This window comes from Trachurus trachurus (genome assembly GCF_905171665.1).
Source record: "Trachurus trachurus genome assembly, chromosome: 13".
Classification (NCBI taxonomy): domain Eukaryota; kingdom Metazoa; phylum Chordata; class Actinopteri; order Carangiformes; family Carangidae; genus Trachurus; species Trachurus trachurus.
Genome location: NC_139892.1, coordinates 17,838,003 through 17,865,544, shown reverse-complemented (window position 1 = coordinate 17,865,544; position 27,542 = coordinate 17,838,003). Strand labels below are relative to the sequence as shown.

The following is a 27,542-nucleotide window of genomic DNA, read 5'->3' as shown; positions in this document are numbered from 1 at the left end:
CTGGGGCTGGGCTTGGTTCTGCATGGACAGTAACCCTGCTTTGTGTGTAAGGCGCTCCGCTCAGCAGTCAGATGGGCTGTGGTTCTGCTCAGCAGTCACTCTGTGGACGGTCAGGGGCCCCCGGCAGATAGCCCCCTGTAACGGGCTCCCAGTGCCACTGGTCAGGATCGAGGGAGGGAAGTAATTGGGGGGGCGGGCGGGCGGGGGGGTTGAGAAGTGAGAGGGAAAGCGCAGAGGGGGTGTCATCATACATGGCTGAGGGACTGGATGGCGCTGGATTCAGCTGCGGCCCGTGCCAGACTGTGCCACATGGTGGCCGGGGTGTGGGTGGCCGGGTGGAGAGAGTCCTTCTCCGCCAGAGACAGCATCATGGCGTACGCCTGAGAGTGAGAGAGAGGGAGAGGGTGAGATACATTTAACTACCATGTGTCAATGCAAGTAATTAGGTCAATAAAAGTGTATACCAAGTGTCAGTGCTTCTGTTACCTGAGACTTAGATTTCCTAAAGAGCGGCTGTTTGACTGCCTCGGTCAAGGAGGGGGAGCCGAATGATCCGTCATCCTCGTCTCCGTCTCCATCGCTCAGTTCACTCTCCTCCAGCTTGCGCATGTCCGAAAAGTGACGAATATGATCCAGGGCTGAGTAGCCGCTCTGCTCCTCCTCGTCCTTATACCTGGATGTCAAGCAGAACATTTCAAATAAGACATTTTCAACACAATTTAAACAGGATTATCAGCTTTAGCGCAGTATAAAACTGTGTTTTGGTTCTGAGCCTCTCCAACAAACTCACCCCCGAGGAGAAGTTTTGCAGTTGAGGTTCAAGTCATTTGGCCCGGTGAAGTCCATCTCGTCTTGTATGATGTCATCACTGAGGTTGCTTGGCAGCACCTCGCCTTCCTGGTTCCCAGAGGTGTTGCTGGGCTCTTCACCTTCTTCTTCATCAGCACCGAGCTCCTCCGCTTCCTCGTCTTCCAGGTCGTGTGAGCCGTGGCTGGCCATCAGCGGCTTCTCTTCTTCAAACTGACTGCCATTTAACCTGCAGGCCATGAACATGAACATTTTTTAGAGAGTAAATGATAGTCCCATCTATCTTGTGAAATGCACACTATAAATACACACTGTGTTTATGTTTAGGAAAAGGGAGAGTGATGAAAAAACTGAGAATTGAAATCTTGTGCTTCTTAAATTAGTAACATCAGGAATGAGGCGCTGGAGTGAAAACTATACGGCGGTTTAGTAAATATGACTGGCGCTGGCTTTCGTCTTTAGTTTTTTGTTTCTTAAAAGTGAATTCTTTCGCAGCATAAACAAAAACAAAGGAGTGCGTGGAATAAACACCAGAGCGAGGTGGATCTGAAGCAGGGCACGGCAGCTGGGATAGAGCAGAGCCGGAATCCCGTTTGTCATCGAGGCTCGGGGGCCCCTCTGGGCACAGCAGCACTGGGTTTGATCGTTGCAGTACTTAACTGGAGTGCTCTGCCTCTCTCCTTGTTTATTTTCTCTGCTATCTCGTATTCATCTAATAGGCAAAATATTTAGCTGACAGCCCCATTTGGTGAGAGAGTTATGAGAACGTTGCCAACCGGCCCATTCCTCTATCCCTGTGGAGGGAGACGGGGGCCAGCTATCCAAACTGCCTGAGTCTTAATCTGTCCCTCTGTCTCAGCGCCACAGGAAACCACCATTTGGTAAATCATCTGGAACCACATTAAGACTGATTCACTAATTACACTCTGGGACGTCTTTCGTCAGCTCCCAAAAATGCCATTTCTCACACAAAGGATTCAGAGATGAGGACTGAGAACTGGACGTGGAGAAGCAGACAGATAGGAAACAAAAACACATCAAGCACATCACCACATAATTACAGGACGCTTATAAACAGGATACCTGCGCTGGATTTTTAAAAGGGATGCATTTGAGCGTGCAGCGACTCCCGAGGAGAGAATTATCGCAAATTATGTTTTGGCACATACGTGGATGTACATCATGTTTTCTCCTTTATCAGCGGCTGATAATTTTGTGCTTTCGACAGAGGTCCCGCTGGGACAGAGTTTGACGCTGACAAGGTGGTATTGTTGCTGCGTGGAGCTCACAGGGCTGAGAAGAGGGACTAGAGCGAGAGCCAGCGAGAGCTCTGTGATTAAGAAAACAGATTCGCTAATTACGCTTTCAAACGTGGTAATTTGCTGAGGATAAAGTATCTATCAGAAGTAGTCAGGAGAGAAGCACTTTGAAAGGAAACACGGGCCGACCCTTTGACCCCACCCCCTCTACCCTCTTCCTGTAGGCAGACATGTTGGTTCCAGATGTGCGGCGCTCCCCCCACTCCCCCACTCCCGCCTCCCTCCACGTCCCTCTGACGCTCCACCGCCCCAGCCCCAGCCCCAGCCCCTGCTCTCACAGGCCTCTCTCTGCACAATCATACGCCAGTCTGTGAGATCTCTATCTGGCCTTACAATCTGCCCTGTGATCACACCAACGTGAGGCACGTGAAAACAAACTCCCAGACCTGAACAGACCTCTCAGCTGCTATCCGACCTGATCGCAGCTCCAAGAATTTATTTGCATAATGCTCAGCCAGAGTTGCATGCGCGCAGATATCTGTTCATACGTGTGGCCAAGACTGCAACTGATATAAAGAGCTCCTGCGCATTTCCAGAACCTGCGATTATCTTAAATGTCATCACAGATGATTGCTCTCTAGTGCAGACCCCTGAGCATAATGTGATTATTAGTGAGGGCTGGCTGGGTGGTATGAAAATACAAGTCCAGAATGGTCTGATAGCAGCTTGTTCTGGGCTTTTGAAGTCCAACGATGGTCAATTACTGCAAAGGTTCAGCATGAAGTAATGTAGGTTGTACTGATAGTTTCAGATAAATAAAAGATATCTTGGATCTGATTCTTTAGGAGGCCCTAGCTCTTATTTGTACCTGCTGTGGAAGTGTATAGGCTGGTGCTTGACAATCTATGATCAAATTATTATATATTTTTTAAAACTTTGTAGATATAGATTTGTTCAGAAATTTTAGAAATTCCACCCAGTAATGACTCTGGACATAATTGTGTGCTTACCCTTCCTCAGAGGGATCTGGGGATGTCTGGTTCTGGCTGGTGTTGCTGATGAAATTTCTTATTTCGTTGAAATAAGAGTCTTCTTTGTCGTCCAATATGGCGCTGCTACTGTCCAGTTCAGACTGAGGAGATGACATTGCAGTGCCTGCAGAGAGACAAACAATAATAAGGTTTGATTGTGATATTTCAAAACACTGGCAACTCTTTTTTTTTATTGCGATGACCTGTGTTTGTCTGCTCCTCTTTAAATGTCCCTTTAAACACAAACACGTTCTCTTCATTGTCAGTATCTGCTGGTTACAATGTGTTATTGAAATGAGCGAAATATTCAAATCCAATTTTTCCCTACTGATGTAATGGTAGAGCCATTACATCACAGGGAAAAATTGGATTGTGTATCATGTTAAACACATTTCCACTGAATCCTCCATAAATTATTTGGTATCTTTGGAGACCTCCAGATCTCCACTACAATTTAAAATAAAGTCATGAAGGATCTGACAATGTTTGGCCACACAAAATGCATTTGTAATGACAGCTGCCAAAGTGTCTGTGAGGTTTAAGAGGCTGTGGTTTTATTATTTTAACTGTGGGTGGAAAAAAAGACTTTGCTCCTTTAACATTTCCAATCTGTTGTCTTTATCACAAAATACCGTGTGTGCACTGTCATCTACAGAGACTCGGTTCACACTCAGAATGTGCTGAAGGCTTCGTTGTTTGTTGCTGTCGGCCGCCGGCCAGGTGTCACTGCTCGTTCTGCTGATTCAGAGTCAGGCTGATGCAACCTATCAAACCCATGAGCTGAGCTGCTGATGAAAGCAGCTCATTCAAAAAATATTTGTGCTCTTGCAGAGGCAGATGACAGATTTATATTATTTCATTTTTCAGCCTCTAAAATAGTTTCCAATCCTGAGTAAATTATGATTTTTGTTAATCAGCACAAGTATTTATAAATCATTCAAACCAGCTCTCATTTTCTCTGATGAAATACAGAGGGAGGAAAAAAAGCTTGAAATGGGAAAAGAGAACTTGAGCGGTTTTATTATCTACTAACATCTCCACGATCTGCAAAGCAGAAACATGTGTTGACTTTTTTTGGCCCCTCACCTGACAGGTTGCCATTCTCGTGCTTCTTGAGGTGGCGGTCCAGGTTGGTCTGCTGGCCGAAGCAACGGTCGCACAAGTGGCACTTGAAGGGTTTTTCCTTGTTGTGGATGTTGCGGATGTGACGTTGCAGGTTGGAGGAGATGCTGAAGGAGCGGTCGCAGTATTTACACCTGCAGAAAAAAGAACATTTGACTTGAGCAACTATTAAATGTAAAAAAAAACAGGAAAACACAGATGCTGCTAGTCATAAGTACAACTGTGCAGCATAATGAATCAGGGACCAATGGTTTGTTCTGTGGGAAACATAATGAGATACATAATGTACTACACACATACAGACAGTCCCAGCAGTCCCACAGTCCCAGACATGATGGAGGAGCTTGTTTAAGGTGAAACAGCTCTGCCTCTTATCTCCAGCCAGCGCAATAAAATTGCATTCTTCTCTCACAAAATAAGCACGCAACAGATTTGGTTCTAACCCTGCAAAATTAGAGCCTCTTGCCAAGTTTCTTCATGCAAAATTATACAAGAAGATTACATCTTTTCTTCTGGTGGAATTACCTCGCTCGATTGGCTGTCCCTCAGGAGCCCCCCGGTTATCTCCACAAAAAAATTACAATAAACAGCGGTGATCTTTAATGGCATGCCAGCGTGTGGAGTGCAGGCTATCAGGCTGGGGCAGTCGAGGCCTGCGTCTATCTTTCTCTCTCCCCTGTGGTCAGCAGGCCTCCTCCAAGCTTTGGGCCAACATTCCTCTACCTTAGTAACTACAAAGGCGAGCGGTGCTAGCCAGGGCTCGCTCATTATCCAAATGTAGTAAACGTGTAAGATTAATTTTTACATGTGCACTGAACTGCTGCTGCATTGTTACTTCTACCTCAGCAGCACCTGGACAACTGCGCAGTGTTGATGTGAGAAGAGGGAGGCTTTGTTAACGATTTCTAAAGTTTCCCTAACACAAAATAAAATTGCTATTATTACTATTATTATTATTATTACTATGGTTCCTGAAAAAAAGAGAAACTTAATTCTGTGATAACCTTTTTAAGTTGGCAAGAGAGTCTCGCTCAGTGTGGCAAGTAGCCAGTGGACTCGCAGATGACTACAAGTCTTGGCCTCAAACGCGCAAGAGAAATGACCACAGCTGCCGGGTCTGGACATCTGCCCGAGCTCCTCATCTCCCCAATTTTCCTCCAAACTTCCTCCCTTCCCCTCTGCTCTGCTCTTTTAACAGCTCAGCTTTAGACCCCCCCCAACCCCACCCCTGTCCTGTCACCCAGGCGACGGACACCATTTTTCATCAGGCAAATTATTTAGCAGTAGGATAATTATTCCAGGCTTTTACGGCATAAGAAAACATACATAAACTCTGTTCTAACTGTAGACAAGAGTTCCCTGGGAAAACATCCATGTGCCGTTAACAAATGAGCCGGGCCTCTCTGTCTTTCTGTCTGCCTGAGAATACGCTGCTTGAAAGTGTGTGTTTGCTGCTTTCACCCAGATTTGTGGGGAAAGAAAATCTGCTTTTCACGGGGGAGTCAATGTTCTGTTGTGCAAATTGGATTCTTGACTCAACGATAATGTGCCTATACAGTATTGTATTGTGTGCATTCCTGGGAGACAGAGGATAGATGAGGGGATGCTGACAATGGCTAGAGAGGAGGATGATACTTGGCTGACGTGTATCTTCTCCTTTGCAATAGCTCATTGACACAAGCCAAGAGACAGAGTGTGTGAATGTAGCTCCTCAGACTTAGTAGAAATCTTCTCACCTATATGGTTGCTCTCCTGTGTGAGTCCTGAGGTGGCGGGTCAGGTTGGCAGAGCGTGGGAAGATTTTCCCACAATATCTGTAGCAGAAAAAAATAAGTATGGTTTACTTTATGGTTTAGCTATCTAAAAAAAAAAACTGTAAAAGTTGTTGTCAGTAGTACAAAATAAGAAACAAAAACACTCCTTAGGTAGTTCGTTTAAAAAAATGTAACATGAAAACATTCAAAAAATATAGCTCATAGCTAAAGATTAAAAAAGAAAAAAAGTTGAAGTTACCTGCATGTGTAGCGTTCTTTGCCCTTGCGCAGCAGCGTCTCTGGGAGTGCAGAGGGAGGGGCTCTGAAATCAAACATGGAAGGGACAGAGCGCAGCAGGTCTCCAGACTCTGGTTTCAAGGAGCCAAACGTCTCCAGCTTCTCTGCCATGTTCTCGATGGCCGACATCTGAGGAGACAGAAGTGACAGAAGCGAAGTGGTTAGTGCTGTGGTTAACAACATGCTGACTCCTCATCTAACAGAGAGTTAAGTCCAACATGCAAAGCAAAAAAAAAAAGTGATGCTGAAATGGAGTTGCTTCAGTTCTGAAAGCTGCATTACTTATTATGATTGTGTCACCTGTTGTAAAAAAAAAAAAAAAAAATCCAAAGTAAATAATATTATCTTAAGCTGTGAGTCTGCACTTGCTGAAAATAACTAGTGGTTATTTGTTACAGCTTTGATACTGTAGCCGTGCAGTTCTGCAGCAGGTTCTCACTGTACTCTTGATTTAGTTTCTGATAGCAGTAAAAATGAAAAAGGAAAAATGTATAATTTAGTCCAATGTACCAGTAGGGACACGTGTTCTAAACACTGAAAGAATTACAGTGACCATACATTTTCACATTTGCTGTGGACATCTTCACATTAATCACAGATAGATTTGACTCTGATTTACAGTTCTGCTTCTCACTGAAGATATAAATTAATACATTTGATGCAGATTTGTTCATATCTGGTTTGATTGATGAGCCTTGTTTACCGGCATCACAGCAGGTGAAATGAGGTGAAACTGGGTATTGGGTGAATTCTTTTTATGACGTTCATTAATGATTCATGCATGACAAGGTCAAATCCGTGTTAGATGTGTATGAAGAGCACATGTGATACTGATTCTGAACTTTAAGCAGGTGTGAAACTTTTTATGTGCATTTCATCCAACTCCTGCTTTTGTTCAAACACACATATACACATGTAGAGTAGATCCATAAACACACACAGTGACACACGCACACACACAGAGGATTAAGGACTGCAGCCAATCTACTAATGAACATTTGCTTTCATCAGATACTCTCTGAGGAAATATGTGTACTTGTCAGTCGGTCTGTGCGTGCGTGTGTGTGTATATGTATGAGAAACTATGTGCTGCATGGTGGCCGTAGTTGATTAATTACCATCAATGTATGTGAAAGAGAAAGTGTGTGTGTGTGTGAGAGAGAGAGAGGAATACATTTGTAATGCATGTGTACATGTGACTGTGTGTGTGTGCTTATGGACATGGGCATTGTATGTGAGCGTGATTGTACATGCTTAGTGTGTGTGTATCTGTGTGGTGTCAGATCCATGTCCCTGTGTGTGTATGTGTATGTGTATGTGTATGTGTTGTGTGTATGTGTTGTGTGTGTGTGTTTGTGTGTGTGTGTGCGTGTGTGTGGCAGAGGAGTGATTCATGTCCACTGCTGGGCTGTAAACCATTCTGTGCACAATGCGAGCAGACAGCACATTCGTCAATATGAAAGATGTTGACATTACTGATCAAGGGCCAGACACGGGTAATAATGATATCGCTGTGCTGAGAGGGGCGGGATGGGGGAGGAGCGGGGGGCTGGAGGGGGAGTGAAGGGAGAACTAGAGGGAGGAGGAGAGAGAGGGGTGGTGTGAGGCGGTGAGGGGGTGGGGGGGTGGGGTCCCAGTAGGCCGCAGGGCCCTGTCAGCCCATCTCACACACACACGCTTGAGAGTTTTTTTTCCGTCGGTTTTTAAAGGGGCCACACAAATTTGCATTATTTTGCGTGTATTGAATTTTCAGCCTGTTTCTTATTCTTATTTCAATAAGGCAACAAATCAATGGTGATTCGGGTCCTCCACCAGAGCCCTGCTCCGACTCTGACATCCCATCTCCTGCTTTCACCCCCTGTCACTCTCAGGCTTCACGCCAAGATGGAGCAGACTGAGGGGGAAAAGAAGAAGAGGAAGAGAATCGGAGAAGAAGCATGATGAAGGACTAGATGATAGGGGAGACGAGTGGGAAAGAAAGAAGAAAAAAAAAGAAGGAAGAAAGAAAGAACGAGCGAGCGAAAGAAAAAGGAAAAGAGTCTGGGGAGAGAAGGGCTGATGGATGGTGGTGGAACCTGGTGTTGGGAGCGGCTGATTAGGAGTGACGGCCGAGTGTAAAGTTCCTGCCGCAGCCGTCGACGTTCCCACTGAGGGAGGATGTGGAGTGTCAGGTCCGTTTGATTATGAATATGCCAATGCTGCACGCCATGAATCAAAGGCGAGGGAGAGAGAGAGAGAGAGAGAGAGAGAGAGAGAGAGAGAACGAAGAGAAGAGAACAGAGCGAGAGAAAGAAAGAAGGAGGGGAATGAATTGAAAGATGGGCAAGGGGTTGTGGGGAAGAAGGGGAGGTGAAATGCTTTCATATTTCTTTTGAGTGTGCGCTGTGTATTTCATTGGGCTCTTTTCAGGCACTTGAGTGAATACTCAGTTTGTCTGCCTTGCTCAATGAGAACCCATAACTCTCGGGAACATTAGGGCCCCTAAAGCTGTCAGCAGTATCGAGCCTGTCCGATAAGACACTTTTTAGAGCTGAGACTACTTCATCTCTGCTCCATCTACTGGGGAATTCTGGTCCCACCTCAACCCACTCATGCTGCTCCACTCTATTAAGAGTTTAATCTCACACCTCTGCTCAGCCATTGCCTCTGAATCCTTTAAATTAAAAATATAAGTTCTAAAATAATGGTATTTGTCTGGTTGTATATCAAAATAGTCTCTATGATGCACTGGGACATTGGTTAATGTGTTTTTCTTAAAAAGGAGTGAATTGAATTTAGTACATAACAAAATAAATAACCTAATAACCCTATATATATATATATATATATATAGTATTTTTTCTCCTTTCCATTTTTTGTTTAATCTTCCTTTACTGTATGTAGCATCACATTTTTTGTTAAAACGTTCCAGAAACAATCAACAGTGTTTTGGGAGTTCCTCTAGAACCAGTTGAGCAGGAACCGGTTCACATAACTAGTCCAATGGATTAAATACATCAATAATGATTGAAATTACTAACCATAAATCTGCCACAGATTACACTTCAAAAAAACCTTCAGCCATTCAGCGTTTTTTATGGATGGTGAGTCAGGTTCATTAGGCCACTGTCTGACAATGCCATGTGTGTGAAATGTCCGACTTAAAGGACAGGAGGATAAACGGCTCCACATTTGGCTCTAAAGTGATTTTTCAAAGGTTTTATATCAACCCCCCTCCAAAACCCAGACAGACACACACACACACACACAACCACACACACACACACACACCTCCTGAAACCCCCTTGTCCTTCCCCCTGGGCAATGTGTGTGAGCGTCTGTGAACTTGCTTGTTGCTGTAGCGTCGCTCTGGGACCAGCAGTTGATTGGCTATCTTCAGATGTCAGTGATGCTGTGAGGGCCTTAATTAGCGAGATGCATTCTCAATTGTTGATCTTAATCGGGAACCAGATGTTTGGAGGGAGGAACTAACCCCCCCCCCCCCCACTAACCCCCTGCTCGCCAGTGTCCCAAAGAGACTGTTACCCTTGTGCTGATGTAAAGCAGCCCCCCTATACACCACCCTCCACCCCACCTTCCACTCATCTCCCCCGTGCCCATTTGCAAGCGCTGTACTTCATTTTTGAAATAAGCAAACATATATTCAGAGATGGTGGACGGAGAGAGGGTGTAGCGCGGCTGGAAATCCCCGCTTTAAACCTTTCATGTGAATCAGAGGGGGGGTATGTTGAGATGTAAAGATGTAAATTTGTAAACAAACCAAAAAGCAAGACTTAAATACTCAAAATGAATCGCTACAATTTACTATGATGTGATGTTCGAAGTAAACATTCAGATGATATATATGTCTTACAAATAACACAGAAACGGACACAAGTCCAGTCAGTGCATGATGGTGATTAGGTAAAGCCATGCGAACGCTGGGTGATGTCAGTCGTAAACTGTTACGCAGCCCATGCATTAATTAGAGGATGGGGTCTGTTTGGTGGAAATACTGACACATGGCGGTACTGTAGGTTTAAGAGGAACTTACCCAAGTTCTCTGATCTGGCAAACGAAACTGAGGGGCGGAACAAAATGAAAAGAGAAAGCAGTCAGAACCAGGAAGTTGCGCATGAATCAACAGCTTTTGATTGGTCACATATGGGTACGAACGGATGATGGGTCTCGCTGTGATTAACTTTGAATGAGCAATAGCTACTTATCTGTAGAGTTATGGCGCTGGAATTATAGGAGGCTCTAATAGTTCCCAATGCTTCCTGGTGTTGAATAAGCCCATTATAGCAGGCTACAAATACAATTCCAGTATGTAATCTAAGCCAGTATTGCTTAGCAGTAAAATTTCCTGCCAGGAAATAAAAAGCTGAATCACTAAAGGATGAAAAAAAGTTCCAGTCCCCTCAGCTCTGCAACCTCCTTTTTTTGATATATTGCTCAATAGTGAGTCAGGTGACTGAAAACAAACCCCCTCAAAAGTATACGGAAGGGCCCCTTGCCTGGTCTGGCTTAGCCCTACCCAGGTCTGGTGTTTCTGGGAATGATTTGTGTGTCCAGACATCATAAAGTCATAAAGATGGTCTAAGCACTCTGTTAGTGTTTCTACTGATAGGACACCTCATTAAGGCGTGTTGGACGGCCATGTGGCTGCTGCAGCCTGGGCCCATGCAGCAGTCTGGACAGGGGACATAAATCAGACAAATGAAACAGCCTGTAAAAACCAGACCTGAAACGGCCAGAAAAGAGGGGAAAAAAAGCCTATGCCTGAGAAAATGGTGTTTTCACTTTCCGACGGACCATTCTCACCCGCAGGGGAAGATTGAACAAATGAACTTCAATGCAACATGTCATAGACACACATGCACTGGTGTGTGCACATGTACATGGAGTCCCACACTGGAATTACTGGCACAGAGAACCCAGGGGCAGAAATCATGGCTTTAAGAGCGTATCGTTTTTTATATTGTAATCAAAGACACGTTATGGGAAGATGTGTCACAGGGTGCCTTTTCTTTCTGCCACATCTGTTTCAGATAGCCAACAACGGTCTTAACAGGCAGTAGCTTGGATAAGGCTGGAGCCATACACTAATCCTCATTAATCCAGTTTGGTCAGCCTCCACAACTCCTCATAGAAACAATCATGATATAGCTTGACTGATTTAATGCTGCTGCTACATCTGTAGCTCCAGAAAGCTAACAGTGAACTTGATGATGTTGCCATGGTGAGATGATCAATCATCGAATCACAGCCACTGTGGACTCAAATTGGTAGGACTAAGAAGAACGACCCGTACAAATTAGGACTGTTGTCTCGTTGTCTATTCAATCCAGGGTCATTATAGACATCTGAAATCAACTGGAAAATAAAATAAAAACAAAGCATAGGTAAAAGTTGCCCCCATTCCCACAGATGTAAGTCTGAACCTACCTGTGGATGGAAGAGGAAGCCTGGAGCCGGCCGCATGTACTTGTCTTTCAGAGTCTCAAACGGATCGCTCATTCTCCTCTTCTCAACCCTGCTAATAGTAGATTTCTATCAGTTCTTAACGCATACACAGCAGAAAATAGGGATACATTTATACTTATATTCAGTTTTACAAACAATTACATTTTATACAACATGAAAGTAAATGACACCAGAAGTGTTTTTGAGGGATTAAAACTTTCACTCTCTGTGTAAGTCTCATGTGAAATTGTTCACACATTATGTAAAATTGCAGTAGTGACCTGAATGATGGCCTTGTAAGCTACTGGGAATAACAATACCTGTAGATGGGGTCCATGAAGAAAGGGGTGGGCCTGGCATGCTGTAAGGAGGTGTCTGCTTTTGGAATCTCCACCACTCCCTTCTCTTCCTCATAGTTCAGGCTCTTCTTTGTCTCCTCCTCTCTTGGATTGCGTCCACGACCCCTGGAGCCAAGGCTCAGGTCTAGCGGTTGATCCTGACCGGCAGAGTGGGAGGCCTCTGGTTTGGAGGGAGTGAATGGGGCTGACTTTTCCTCCTTTCGCTTGGTAGTGAGGTCAAACGGTGACTCGGCTGAAGATTTTCCCTGGGCCTTTTTACCGTCATCTGCCGGAGACTGCGGCTCGCCCTTTAGGCCTGGAGGTCTAAGGTCCCTGTCTGGGAAAGGGTAAACTGGAGGAGAGAAAGCTGGGAAGAAAGGCAGTGGGAACATGGAGGGATAGGGCAGAGACCCGACTTTCTTGTCCTGCAGGCCGGCCAGCCCTGTGGAGCCAAAGTACTTCTCAGCAATGGAGGCAATGGCCTTAATAGAGTCATTCACAGCCCCTGTTACGGCCGTGTGCTCGTCCAGCGAGGATGGGATGAGGGAAGGGCCTGGAAAGTCTTTAGCAGTACTGCTGCCTGTCAGGCCGGGGCTCTGGGGGCCTCCCTCACTGGCCTTCCTCTTGGGGCCTTTGCCATTTTCTCGAGCCCCTCTCTCCCTCTCACTGTCCATGTCGCTCTCCAGCTCTGAGCCCGACGTGCTTTCCAGATCGCTTCCGCTGGGCGTGCTGACATCATCCAGGTCGCTGCTTTCGGACTGGTCGCTCTGCTTGATTCGCTGCTTCGCGGAGGATGAGGAGCTCTGGATGTGAAGCTCTGAGCCTGGCATCTGACCGCCAGGTGAACCGCCGTCTTTACTGAGAGCTTTGAGGAGCTCTCGGGACTCCTGAGAGCCGGGGCTCGGCGGCAGCAGCGGGCTCTTACTCAGCTCTGCGCCGTGCCCGGTAACGGGTCCGTGGGACGGTTGTCTGATGGGCGAGGTAGTGGCGGGAATGAGCTGTGGCCGGTGGTAGAGTCCAGAGGGGAAGAGGCCAGGGAAGCTGAAGGGAAATGCTGGGGCAGCAGGGAAGGTGAGCCCGCCGTGGTGGCGACCGGCCCCAAAGTAATCAGCCAGTCCAGCGCTGCCGTGGCCCATGGCCAGGGCCGATTTGTCCAAGCCGGGGCCTCCAGGGAGTGGCATACCCTGGGCAAACAAACCCCCTGCTGTGAAATGGTTCTTTCCTTCGCAGAAGCGCCGATGCTTGTTGAGGGAGGACGTGGTGCTGAACATCTGCCCACAGTCCTTACACTTGATCTGTGTGCGGCAGTCAGCGTGCATGCGTTTGTGGCGACACAGGTTAGAGAACTGGGTGTAGGACTTGTGGCATACCTCGCCTGCAGGAACATGGAGACAGATACAGAGCCCATCAGTACGCAACACACGCTCACATACACATACAGTAGACACACAGAAAATAACATCACATGATATGACAATCCCTTGTTAACATGCTTCAAGCTGGCTGAAGCTATGGCAGGAGGAAATGCAGCATGAATGATACGCTTGTGTTCCCATCAATACTCTGACAATAGTTTTCCAGCAAAATAAGGAGGAGAGGTGTGTCCAGATCCTGGCATTGTGAGTGAATCTATTTGGTTGATGGTGTGAGTCAGTTGCTGCCACTCATCACCTGCACATCAAAACTAAATTCCCAGGCATCTCCAGGCCCCATTGTCCTCCCAGGGACGCTCCCAGGGAGTCCATAAACAATCACACACAGACACACACATAGACATGCAGGAACACTTGCAAAATATTCACATAACACAGAGAAACTGAATCACACACACAGACACACAGGCATGCAGACATACTGATACACACACACACACACACACACACACACACACACACACATTCTCAGCCGTATGCAGTACAATGGCTCTATTTTAAGTTTGTGAAGGAAGCGGAGTTGAATGAATCCTATCCTGGAGTCCGGTTCCCAGGGACAGGTCTCACGTCCTCTACTGCCCCTCTTCCCTCTTCCCCCCTCGCTCCGGGCCCCTCTCCCCCATCACCCCCTCAGCCCCCTTCACCTGGTCCCTATAGCTGGGTCCCTGTCATCCTGCGCTAAGTGACCTTCCCACAGTCAACCCCAGTAAGCCTGTCTGTTACTCCGTCTGACCCTGGGAGACGTACAGTGACAACACCCGGGCCGCTAAACAAAACCTCGCCGTCGGGACATTATCTGTCGCCATTATTAATCTGTCAACATTATCTACTACTAAAGGATGACTTGTTGAAACTTTACAAAGGAGGGTGGCAGCCAAGTACTTATTGTTTTCCCATGCTCTTTTCTCTCGCTATTCTAATAAAAGTTGAGAATGCAGTTTATGAATAAGGGAATATGCCCCCTCCCTCCCCTTGTTGCTCACCCTCCTCCACACTATATGATACTATGCAGATGAGCTACACCACAGATGACTTCAGACATCAACGGACAATTTCAGAGAGCCGTTAGAAGCAGCTCTGAATGATTGATTTTGCTCACATTCTTATTAGATCTTCAAAACGAGGATAAGGAAGTGGTTAGGCTCACACTGTGATTACACTTCTGCATACTTTGGATGCCTTCCAACCTCAAGGTGCACAAGAGGCAATTTAAGTAGATGGAGAGGAAGAGTAGGAAAAAAAGTATTGTGGAAAGAGATTTAAATAAACACCCAGAGGAAAGACAAATGGGAATGTTTGAGCCAAGGGTGAATGTAATCTTATATAAAAAAAAAGTCAATTTTAATGAATAGACCCAGAAAACTGTGTTGAAATAAAGAGTATTTGTGGCTTGGCTTTGGTGGACACAATTTCTGCAGAACGGTAGTTGAAAACATTTTGAAAACATCTGGGAAAAAAAACGTTAAAAAAAATAGCCTTGTTCCTTTGATTTTGCACGTGATGTTTCTTCTCTGGAAGTTGTGCATCTGTCTTGCAACACAGATGAAGAAATCTGGATATTGTATAGGGATATTTTTCAACTGATGAATCTAGCTGAGCTCCCAGTCAAACTTGCATTATCAACACAAAGAATTAAATATTGTTGATAGAATATAAGCAATTATTAAATCTGTCCACTCGGAGTGTGACGGGGTGTAGCAGCTTGCATTGCTCTCTTTTTGCATGTGTGTTTTTACAAGTATAGCCACATGGCCTGCGGAAACTACAAGAAAGAGCTCGACACCATAAATCATGTAGTTGTGACATTTACAGACTAACAACACACACGCATGACACACTGAGTGTGAGACCTGATTCACTACACGCGTGTATTCGTCAGCTCTTAATAAACTGAAACAAAATATTATAAACACATTCCTGAGAGTAGAGCAGTGGCTGAGTAGTGGCTCGCTCTGTGTCTGAATTAATAACCCAGTCTGCCTGAGTGCTGCATGGAGAAACTAAGACATACACACACACACCACCTAGACATATTGCGTGCACTAACATACAAACACAATCACATGCGCATACGAGTACAATACTGTCCAAAACACACTCATGGCCTTCAAGAGCACTTGCACAAACAAACGCTTTCGGACACACACATGGTTTCTCGCAGGCGGCCGTCATGTTGTAAGGCTGCCTGTCTTTTTTACACAGCACATTAGTTGTTTTTAAACCTGCATATTTTCTGCTGATTACAGCAAATGGACTCCTATTCAGAGGGAGCACAAGGAAGAGGGTTGTACATGTGGTTGCTATTTGTGAGGAATGGTGGATGTGGCGGAGGGAGAGAAGAGAAAGAGAAGGGAGTCAGAGGTCTCCAGTGGAGATGCAGTCACCACGACCTATATATATATATATATACATGTATATGTGTATGTGTGTCTTTGCTTGAGGAGGGTGTGTATGTCATGAGTAGACAGGTTTCCGTGAGCTTGCGTGTGTGTGTGTGTGCTAGAGTGCAGGGTCAGGGAAAGAGAGAAGGGGCAGAGGGTGAAGGTCATAATGCTTTAGGGGAAGGAGATGGGATCTGTGGTGTGAGGTGGTGAAAGTGTGAAAGGTCAAAATGTGTTTGGGTCTTGCAGGAGTTAGCGTTTACAAAGGAGCAGAGACCAGAAATGTGTGTGTGTGTGTGTGTGTGTGTGTGTGTGTGTGTGTGTGGGTGTGGGTGTGTGAGAAAGAAAACGTCTGTTAAGCTGGGTCACTGTGAGAGGCAATGATGAGGTTAGACCAAGTGGGACCGTGTCAAATTACAAGCTCATTTAAATGCTGCTATCACCTTATCAGCACTATGTGAGAGTGCTGATGCAGATATAACTGGATGATTCTTGTTTTAAAAGAAATGGTGCTGTCACTCTTAACACAGCTACTATACAGTACAGTGTAATCCCCTGTGTAATTCCTGTAGAACATTGCATGGCTGACTCTTGAGGATTAGCTGAGGAAGGATAAAAATGTATTTCTGCAAAAACATAACAGTCGTTCTACTGAAGGCAAGTCACAAGCATATTATCATTATTATTGTCATTTTTGTTATTATTATTATAACGTACTGAGGAGACTTACATAGGTAGGGTCTTAGTGACTTACACATGAAGGGCTTGACACTGCTGTGGATGTGCTTATGCTGCTTAAGGCCTGAAGACGTAGCGAACGTCTTGCCGCAGTCGGAGCATGCGTGGGCCCGCGCCCCGACGTGCTGTGAGCGGATGTGCCTCTGCAGGTTACTGGGGTCTGTGAACACCTGCTGGGGGAAGGAACCGCACAGATACAAGAGGGAGTTAGTATCTGCTTCTTCAAACATACAGAATAAACATCTGCAATTAAAAAAACACAACAACAAAAAAGATGTGTGTTGATTAAATAGCCCCTTCAAAAGGCATCACTTTACCTTTGAGCAGTTTTCACATTCGTAATGCTTGCCACTGTCATGTGACATCTGATGTCGGATCAGGTTTGATTTCCAGTTGAAGGCCTTGGGGCACTGGTCACACTTATATTCCCTCTCCTCAGAGTGAGACAGTACGTGGGCCTCCAGACTGCAGGAAGCACAGATAATACAACAACAATGAGAATTTATCTGGTCATGGACAAATGTATAAATATGATGTGTCTGTCAGTAGCAGCAGTAGCTCCCTGCATGTTTCTATGTGGCCGAGTCTGCCAGGTGTACACTTACGTTTGGATGTCAGGGAAGACCTGGTCACACTCCTTACACTCATGTAGACCGTGGGACATATGGAGGGGTCGCAAGTCTTGAGGTTCTTGGGCCTTCAGGTCACTGTCCCCTCCTAGAAACACAGAAAACAAAGCAAGAGAAGAAGACTGTTTAAATGTGTCCGATAATAAAATATCAAACGCTGTGGTTGCAGCGTTTATCTTATGTATTCTTTTATATATACTGTAAGTTCTACCTCTACACTGGCAGGCTGAAAGTATTCACAGGCTACTTTCAGCTTCTTGTCACTGAATTATTGTGAACACATTTTCAGGGGCTTACATCATTGGTGTCATGCTCTCCCATTCTAGCTATGCATGTCCTTCTCCTCACTACTGTTCACTACCCACCGTGGCATGAAAATCACCTACTAATTTACAAATAAAAGTCAAACCTGGGTTAAGGAAAGAGGAGGGAGGCATCCCACATGGCTGCTTCTGGTGGTCCAGCAGCTGGTTGCGGGACTCAAAGTGCTGGTCACAATCCTCACAACGGTACTGCCTCTCCTCTGCAGGGTGAGAGGGAGAAAACAGTGAGGTCTACTGTATTTGTGGCTCACATTTTGATAAAGGGCAGAAATATGTGTTTGTTTGTGTGTGTGTGTATGTGTGTGTGTGTGTGTGTGTGTGTGTGTGTGTGTGTGTGTGTGTGTGTGTGTGTGTGTGTTTGTGTGTGTGTGTGTGTTTGGGTGGGGGTGGGTTGCGAACCATGAATATCCGGAGCCATGGTGTCACATGAATACTCTTCAGCCTTCATGAAAAGTAGCAGCTCCTCACCGGGAAAAATCTCTCTGGTGACTTTGTAGAAGATCTGAAAATCACACACACACATGAAGAGGGATTATAGAGTCTGTTTTTATATCACAGTTTAATTATAAAGGTCAAACAGTGTTCAAATCTGAATTTGCCATGTAAAGACATTCTTTTGACTGAACCAGAACTAAACCAGCTGAGGTCACTTGGGGTAGTTCTTCGTACGTCATATGAGTGCGCGCACACACGCACGCAGATCGGCTACAAAATTGTGTACATGGTTGTTAAACTTGCGCCGCACAGAGCAGACATACACATGGAAATACACACACTCATTAACTTGTAATTAATCATCATGTAAGACATCCATCTTCGTGGAAACAACCATCCTGTAGAATAAATACACTGTCTCATAAATGCTGTCCACACACACATACTGTATGCAGACCGGTCTCTGCAGTAACGCTCATAGCTGAGAGGAAGCAGCCAATAAATGTGTGGAGAGCAAACACAGTGTATGTGTGATGAACTGCAAAAACAAGCAAGCTGTTAAAAAAATGCATTCTGTTAATTGAATTTTTAAGTGATGGATGAAATCAACAGTGAGATCAATTAAGAACTAACACCACATCTGGGTGCTCATTCAATACAACTCAGCTCCCTGAAAAAGTCAGCATTTTTGTACCTAAAAAGCCACAATTTAACTTAATTTAATCCACAACACATATAGATTATGAGAGTATGTTGTTGCTAAACATGTGTGTATTTGGGGGGGGGGGGGGTCAGTCGTTTTTAAAGAATCAGCTAAAAGACCCTGGGACTGTGGTGCTTCCCATGGACACACAATGGCCTTTCTCTGCGAAACAATCAGACATGGCGTTATTTTTGGCATGCTTTGGAGGTTTAACATATTACCTTCCTCCGCTGCGTCGACGCGACAATGATGATGGGGGAATTTATTAGAAATGCAATAGGAAAGCGGGAGGGGGCTTCTGGGAAGGCATGGGTCACAGGTATACACAACTGGTGGATTGAATTCCTGGCCGGCGCTGCGAGAACCACTCGAGCCACTTCGGCTCCACGGAGGTTTATGATAAATATCTTGGTCACAATAAAGATCATGATGTATTCGGTCCATTATTCTATAATTGGTCATGTCATTGTTCTAGCTCCTGGCAAATGACATAATACTAAATATGACACTACTGATCTTTTTTTGTGATTCACTGAAGCACAGGAAGTTTAGAGACTTAGAGTAACTGGGGTAAAGGGAACTGGTCTGGCCAAGGCAGAGAACTTGCGCTGAGCAAGTAACTGATGCAGTTTTGTGGTAGCAATGGAAGTATGATTTAAGTTCAGGCATTAAAGCTATGTAAGCCGCCAAGAAGGTCAGTGGGATGGTGGGAGGCACTGTAATTCGGACTCACTACAGGATTAAATCAGAGTCATTACACTTATCCAGACCAGCGGAGACACATTACAGCACATTCGATCCAAAATACGTCCCTGTTTTCATCCATACTGACAAGTCTGCCAGCTTTTTGCTGTTTCATTGTCTGGCTGAAGAGAAGTGCAGCGCTGGTCATCAACAGCAGCGCTGCATCTGCATTGTTTCCAAGAAAGAATAAAGGGAACTGAGCTGTGAGAGTCTCAACAGGAGCTTTAATCCTCTGACGGACCCCTACTCTAACCTCTGTCTACACCACAGACACACACGAGCGAACCTTCATAGGCCCTCAGAAAGCATGGATGCAGACATATACAAACAAGACGCTCTCTTTCCTGTATGTGTCACCTCTGTAAGGCCACAAAAATATTGTGATTTAGAAACAGTCAGACAGCAGTTCTAACGAACATGTGAGTCTGCAGGGACTCTGCTCCGAGACACTGACACCCAGACCGAGGAGGGAGGCTCTCTGGAAAGCTACTAGGACGTAGGCTGAGGCCTCGGAACATAAAAATTAATGGACGTTGTCAAAACCACTTTGTTCATAAATACAAGGACACAAGTTCGATGTAAAATGCAACTATAACTCTGTAATTTTTGTATGTTTTGGAAATAAAAAAACAACGGGAGATCATTAAGAGACGTGCAGTGAGGAGGACCAAAGACTTATTTGACAGCATCAGCAGCAACCCTTTTGGCTCGGAGCCTGACCTTTGACCCCACTCTTTTAGTGATCAATAAACTTTTGTAGCTCTGTTTTCTGCACTCCCTGCACAAGAAGATGCATTTTAGGGCAGCGTAAGCACCTGAGCGGGCACAGGAGGGTGATTACGAATATGAGGGAAATTCCCCCAAATGCACCATCCCTTCCCTGAGGGTTACCACAGATAAACAGCAAAAACACACACACACACACACACACACACACACACACACACACACACACACACACACACACACACACACACACACACACACACACACACACACACACACACACACACACACACACACACACACACACACACACACACACACACAGATAAACAGGCCGGGACTCGCACTGTTTGATCCTAGAGGTCATCCTTAGCATGTAATTGACACACTAATGCACACACACATACACACAGTGGCTTAAAATAACAGGTTATTGTGTAGATAAGATAACAAGGGTGTCTTGAGTTCACACTGTGAAACGCAGCCCCCACAGCATCAAGGCCATTTCTCTCTCGTACTGCAAAACAGCAACAACAGAAATCTTATTTCTCCCCTCGATGAGTGTTCATGTTTTGAGTTACTACTACTTATCTCCTTTTCTCTCTCACTTACTTTCAGTGTCAAAGGTTATAACCACGAAAGGATCAGGGGCTATAATCGTACTACTTTGTTACCTTGACACCATTAGTCATTAGCAGAGTAAACACGGTCACATTTTCCCCTGGTCACACCCTGTTGGCCGACTCCTCGCTCACACAGAGCTCATTCGACAGGTATGCCATTCAGCGACGCTGTTCCGCCACAATGAACTCTCAGTCTGGGTGAAATTCAAATTTCAAGCCACTTTAATATGTAAAAACTATGGAAAAGAGCGAGGCCTCCGACCCACGACTAGGGAAACTGCACTTATTCAAAAATGCATCGGATACAACAATACATTTCAAAAGATACTCATCCAAAACTCCCCAAAATACGTATCCATTTCTAATCAAAGAAATGACAAGAGTATCATCAAGTTACAGATTGATTCCCACTGCTTTGTTTACTTGTGCTTGCTCACCGGTGGCGTAAGAGCAACGGTGTGTGTCCACATGTGTTGTAACCTCCCTGCATTTATCAGGGTCATGCAACATGTACAGTATGTTTGGCAGTCACCATCACTTGGCTTCTGAACAAAAGCGTTTCGTGACTTAGATAGCAATAAAGAGTATGAGCACACAATGTGCAGCTGCTTCCAGCAAATTGGATGAACATGTAAGGAAGCCAACACGGTTCTGTTCGTGTTAGATTGAGTCAGCTGTGGGAAAGTGACCTTATGAAGCAGCACAAACACTCTGGTACCTCATAAAGGACGTACCGGCGATGTCAGGTGTAAGCACTGCATATACAGAACGGCTTTTTGGGTTTGTGATTATTGCAAAGTAACGGTAGGTTGCATGTTTTCAGATGTAAAAGGCATTGAAAGTGAAAATATAAGAAAGATCTGAGGCTTTCTGGGTTTTTTTTTTCAGTGCAATCATTACATTTTAAAATCTAAACTCTTTTTACTGAGAACTGTTTCAAAACTGAATCAGCTCTAAATTGGTTTCTCAGCGAGCTACAATAGCTTCATGATTACGTATTCACTTCATGATTCTGTATTTACACAGTGAATGACTGTCAGTGTTTTGCTAACATGCCCCTCAGCCACTTCATTCCACTCAATACTGAGTGAGAATCAATAGAGCGAATGAGATTAACGCTCATATCCCTCTGCACTGTCTTATGAAAGGCTCTTCAGGGCCTCGTTGGATGATGTTAATTACACTTTTAATCCATTTCCCTTTCAACTGAATCAGTAGAGTGAGGAGCACAGTGGAGGGTTTTTGAGTGCTAATTGCCCTAATTATCTTAACGACAAAACATGCTGATCATGGACGGATCTATGCAAGTAATGCTCAGGCTGCGTTGCTCATTGCATCTACAAACAAATGAGACTATCAGGAGAGCTTTAGCACTGTGGCATGGACGGTCAAAGGCTAACATTAAACACCAAAAGCGGGCTGCAGGCTACAGCAAAAAGATTTAACAATTACAAATAAGCTTATCCGAAACTTAGCTTTGTCATTATTTATCATCTGTGAATACTTTATTTATATAAATTATATAACTTTTTAATTAAAATAAAAATAACCAAACATGTATAATAATCCATTCTCCTCAGAGAGCTGTTTTCATAATATGTTAAGGGCCAAATCCTATGAGTTATAGCACGATGAATTCACTACAGATTTTTAGTGTGACTCACAAACTGCGACACCTGCCATCTCCTTCCTCTCCAGTCTTTCCTGTTGCTCTCCTCTGCAGTGTCAAATATTTAAAGCAATAAAACAGTAAGAGCAGGAAAGTAAAGTCTACCCTGGCAAAAATACTTTATTTGCATTTAATGCTGGCATTTCAATATAATCTATAACTTTCAATAATTCTATACACTCTACTCAGTGTAGACGATCTGACAAAACACTGAACAAGGAGGGAGAAACAGAGAAGAAAAGGAGAAGTGCTTTCCCCAGCAGTTCCTACAGTAAGACAAAACAGGCTGTTTTTTTTCTCTCCCTCCTCACTCATTCATTCCTCCCTCTCTCTCCTTCGCCCTCCTGAGATTGGTCATAAAGTTTTATGATAAACAGAACTGGGTCAGAAATAAGAGGATGGAGGCCAGTTTTACTCTCACACTGGCAGGACTAAACTGATGCTTGAAAAGAACCAGGACTAAATAACGACCGACACACCTGGAAATTGCAGTCGTTGTATGACACCGTCTTAAAATAAATCACAACAACAAACGGTCTGTAGTGATGGCGTGGTGCGAGAAGATTTAGATTGGATTCTGAGGAGAAGATTTAGCAGAACATGTAATATGGAAGCCATGGGTTGCTCGGTCAGGCTTTGTGTGGAAATCTGGTGATGGTACACGTAGTGCGGTGAGAGTGTAATATGTGGTTTCAGGCTGGGTTTAGACTCAGCACTTCTCTGTGGCAGTAAAAACCTGTTGGAATCAGGTACTGTGTGTTTAAACATTTCCAGCTCGGAATGAGGAGCATGGGGAGTCATCTGAACCGCAATGAACAATTCACAGTCCTGCAGCGTGCACACACACACACACACACACACACACACACACACACACACACACACACACACACACACACACATGTACGCACAACTGATATTCACACATACATCCACTGTATGTACTGTAGAACCGCAGACAGATACAGGTGTGTGTGCACACTCGAGAAACACAAGGAAACACTTCACACACAGGTCAGTGCACATAAACAGACAAAAAGGCCTCATAAGCGCACACGCACACACACACACACACACACACACACACACACACACACACACACACACACACACACACACACACACACACACACACACACACACACACACACACACACAAAAAAACTGACAGCGGGTTTACAAGACCACCCCACTTAGTCTATTCATTTTACACATACAGACAGCCATTGTGAGACACTACAGCCTGTTTTCAAAAACACCAATGTTGGCCGGAAGGCTTAAAGACGCCACATTGTGCTGTGTTGTGACAGTGTGTAATACTTAACAATCACCTCATCATAGCCATGTCCGTGACCTGTCGGAGCCTTACACAGCCACCCGAGCAGAACCACAGTGTTGACAGCGAGTCACACCTCGAGGAGAGGGCAGCTCAGGAAAGCTCTCTCTGCCTGTTTGTCTCTCTGTCTCTTCCAAAGGAGAGCGTCTAAGTACTTCTAGGAAGCTTCTCCTTTCCTTCTTTCCCCCCATTCTCTGGATGAAAAGAGTGCCGGGCATATATGCTCTCTTAACTTCTTTATCCAGAGCACATGAGGGTGAGAAGAAAAAAGATGTATGGAATGGATGAAGAGCAGGAGGTTTACTGACTGATGGCTAAAAGTTTTCAAAACTATTTATTAGCCAATAAAACCAAAAGCATCATTTATCAGTATGAAAAGGTCCATATCTAATTACAGTTTGCATGGCCGCTGCTGTTATTTAATACTCTACTGACATGAACTTTTTTTTTGCTGACATTTCAACGGGTGACACTCAACAAAGACCACCGGTGAGAAGTGATGACAAACACGCAGGCTAGATTATGTTTTTCATTCGGGTCAGGCTTTGGTATGCTCCACACACGTGTCAAATAAAGTTTAGCCTCTTTACCCCACTGGATGTTTCTGTGTAGGAGGAGCGCCAGGCTGTGGGATTACTGAGGTGAACAGGCCCACATGTGTACAGCACGCACCTCTCTGCACAGCCAGGTGAGAAGCAAAAGGACTGTGACATTCCTGGCATATCTAAGACTTTATATCGCAAGCTTGACTGGGGAAGTGTGTGGAACTATCATCTCGGCGGGCCGCCTCTGATCCTGCCCTGTGGTCCTTGCACGGCAGAAGCCAGCGCACAATTACAGAAAGAAAACACACACAGATAGCAAGGAGTCTCTGCGGTGCGGCGTAGGGGAGAGCTGAGTGTGTGTGTGTGTGTGTGAAGTGAAGGCAGGGTGGGCCAACCGCTCATGGGACTATCTGACTTAGATCACAATAACACCTTTTAACACAACAGCATGCAGACAGGACAACTATCGGAAAATACAGGGAAGCCTTCTGGCATCAGAGCTGTGTTAAAGAAAAAAAAAAGAAAGAAAAAAGAAGAAGCAGAGCAGAGGTTCAAAGATCTGTATGACTCTCAGTTGCACTTGATTCATCCTGCCAGACAGCGAGATCCAGAAGAGGACACATCACCATTTGGGAGTTCAAAATCAAGTCATCCACATGTTTTTTCACTCTCTCTTTCTTTCTTTTTCAGATCATACTTGTGTATATATATATATATATATTTCTGAGGTTGTTCTGCCAGGCAGGCTGTGAGTGTCTCCACGTACCTGATCATCTATCTGGCACGCTGTCAGGTTATGCTGTTTGGCCGCAGGGGCAAACTGGATGTGCTTCAGCCAGCTCCCGATATCTGGCTTGCTGGCATCCACGCAGAATTTTACATGGCCTGACCCGTCCAAGATCTGCAGAGAGAGAGAGAGAGAGAGAGAGAGAGGGGGGGGGTGGGGGTGGGGGGATCAGACTTTGATCAGTATCAGTCCAGGTTACTGTGTCCAAACACTGACTAACCACATACCTCCCACAGAGAAATAAGACTCAAATGTTAGGAGTTGGTCTGTGGCTCACACACATGCACACACACACACGCACACACACACACACACACACACACACACACGTATGCACAGTTGCACACACATACACTCACACACCCATGCATGCACACACACAAATTGGACAGAGGACAATAAAAGGCAATGTTGATCATCAAAAAAAATCCTTTGTAATGTGGAAATAATTGTGTATGTTTGATAACATAATAAAAAATATATTTTTTGCAATTGTAATCATCAGTCATTTATTGGGGGAATTCCTGTAACGTAAGAAACCACAAAATACTAATAAATGTTTAAATAAATAAATTAAATGTATTATATAAGTCTGTCTGTGAATTCTTTTTTTTTTTTTTTAATAATCTCTCCGAAAATTGTGTAATTTACACTGTGGAATAAAAATGGAAATAATATTCATGTTTTTCATGTTTCTAAGTGAGAATAATAAATCAGTCCCAACTTCAAACTGTGCAGATCCCCAGAATATGAATTTATTAGTTGACAGGATTAGAGGGAAATTAAAACAAGACTTTAAAATTATGTAATGCAACAATTGGAAACTTATTTCATTTGTCTTTCAATCTGATCAATTTCGTATTATTTTACTGTATCAAAATAAAAATATATATTGCCACTGAGTGTGTGTTTAGAGTCACAGCAGTTGTCGTTTGAATTCGTTTCTGAAAATGTCATTTTAACGAACAAAACACTAAAACCTCAGATGACCGATGTCACCTGCTCCTAAAAGGTGGGATAAAAAATATTGAAAATGATTTACTTAATTCATTAAAAAAAAACAATCTACATAATAAATAATAATACTGATAGCGATAAAAGAAGACGGTTGTTGTTCTCTCATTCACAACACAAACACATTTTAAACATGTAGGCTACAGAACAATAAATAAAATTAAAAAAAAACAAAAAAAACAAAACAATGAGGTGAATTAAGATGCAAACCATGACATCAGTGGACTTGCATCGTTTACAAAATATTTACACTGCATTTCTCTCAACGGCATGGCGTTGTTTTAGTGTCACTATTTATTATACAACAGTTGTAAACTTTATCCCGAGGAAACAAATCAATTGCAGGAAACCGCGAGTGATAAGAATTATGAAGACGAAGCCGATAGCTGGGATGCAAAACGGAATCTCTCCCAGGGTCACAAATCTGTCTTTCTGCCTTTGTATAACCTGCCACTGAATAAATATTTAGGTTGCAGAAAGCCCTTTGTCTAGACCAACACTAGATCTACCCATTCAGCCTGCAAAAATAATAATAAAAAAAAGTCTTTTAATCGCCAAAGTTAGTTTACAAAGAAGGAACAATGACTATTAGTTTTTTGTTGCTTTTTTTTGCTTTCAATTCAATTCGCTTATTAAAACAAATGTTTTCTTTTTGTTCACAGGCTGCTTCCTCTTACCGTTCAAACTCTCCTGCAGCGGCGAGCGACACTTAAAGCCTCCTGGGATAATAACTGCGCTGTTAAAAAGTGATGAAAACTCCGCTTTAAACAAACAAAAAAAAGCGATCAAATCTCGACAGTCAGATGGAAAATAAAACTACGAATTGTCTTTACTGTGGCGCCTCGTCCAGATTGTTGGCACAGTAAAAACAACAAAAAACAAAAAAAAAAAGCACCAGTGTGCTGCTGTTTTCTCGGTGTCGGTGTCTCTCCGCGTCTCCAACCCGCGGGACGAGTCGACTCCTTCACTGTCCGTCAGACACCGCGCGGTGCGGGGGGAAAGTAAATCCTCTCTCACTATCGTTGTCTCGGAGACACGCCGCTGACTTCGGGAGGTCTCCTCTCTCTCTCACTGTCCTGCTACAGACATCGCGGATCGCCACTAAATCCCCCTCTGGTGCATCAACTTGCTTCCTAACTTTTCAGTGTGTGAGCGCTTCGCTGTGGCTCGTCCGCTCCTCTCTTGTCACCCCTCCTGTCCTGACGCGCCCAGGTGTCCTCTAGTAGCCATTCAACTTTTCACTTTTCTCTTCCTCCCCCCCCACCCCCTCTTCCTCCTCAGCCGGTCGGGATGTGTCGTCTATATGATAGCGGAGAGATCCAGGGGGGAGTGTGTGTGTCTCTGTGTGTGTGTCTGTGTCAGTGTGAGTGTATGGACGGGTGATTTTCAAGTATCGCCCCCCT

The 27,542-nt window shown here is 44.5% G+C and overlaps 1 protein-coding gene across 5 annotated transcripts; it reads right to left on the bottom strand.

Annotated features, from left to right (window-relative positions):
• On the bottom strand, nt 1-27,318 carry mecom (MDS1 and EVI1 complex locus). 5 transcript variants are annotated; one of them, XM_083985781.1, is made up of 17 exons: nt 26,817-27,318; nt 25,105-25,239; nt 17,957-18,059; nt 17,644-17,757; nt 17,211-17,322; nt 16,923-17,070; nt 16,598-16,778; nt 12,036-13,428; nt 11,698-11,788; nt 10,304-10,330; nt 6,233-6,399; nt 5,956-6,033; nt 4,184-4,353; nt 3,077-3,221; nt 791-1,036; nt 487-673; nt 1-380 (listed from the first exon to the last, which is right to left on the bottom strand). In XM_083985781.1, exons 3-17 carry the CDS (start codon nt 18,003-18,005, stop codon nt 246-248), a joined length of 3,243 nt encoding a protein of 1,080 aa, XP_083841907.1. In that variant the 5' UTR covers nt 18,006-18,059; nt 25,105-25,239; nt 26,817-27,318; the 3' UTR covers nt 1-245. The 5 variants fall into 5 exon arrangements, with proteins under 5 accessions (XP_083841907.1, XP_083841909.1, XP_083841910.1 ...); XM_083985783.1 differs by having other exon boundaries at nt 16,622-16,778; XM_083985784.1 differs by having other exon boundaries at nt 11,698-11,785; nt 16,622-16,778.
• Nucleotides 27,319-27,542: the final 224 nt, after the last annotated feature.

Bases quoted from the DNA above. Each gene is read 5' to 3' on its own strand.
- mecom (XM_083985781.1), bottom strand. From the start codon at position 18,005: ATGAAGGCTGAAGAGTATTCATGTGACACCATGGCTCCGGATATTCAT. The intron at 3,222-4,183 runs GTGAGGGGCCAA...GTCTCTCTGCAG, and splicing joins CGAGAATGGCAACCTGTCAG to GCACTGCAATGTCATCTCCT. The intron at 381-486 runs GTAACAGAAGCA...TCTCACTCTCAG, and splicing joins TTAGGAAATCTAAGTCTCAG to GCGTACGCCATGATGCTGTC.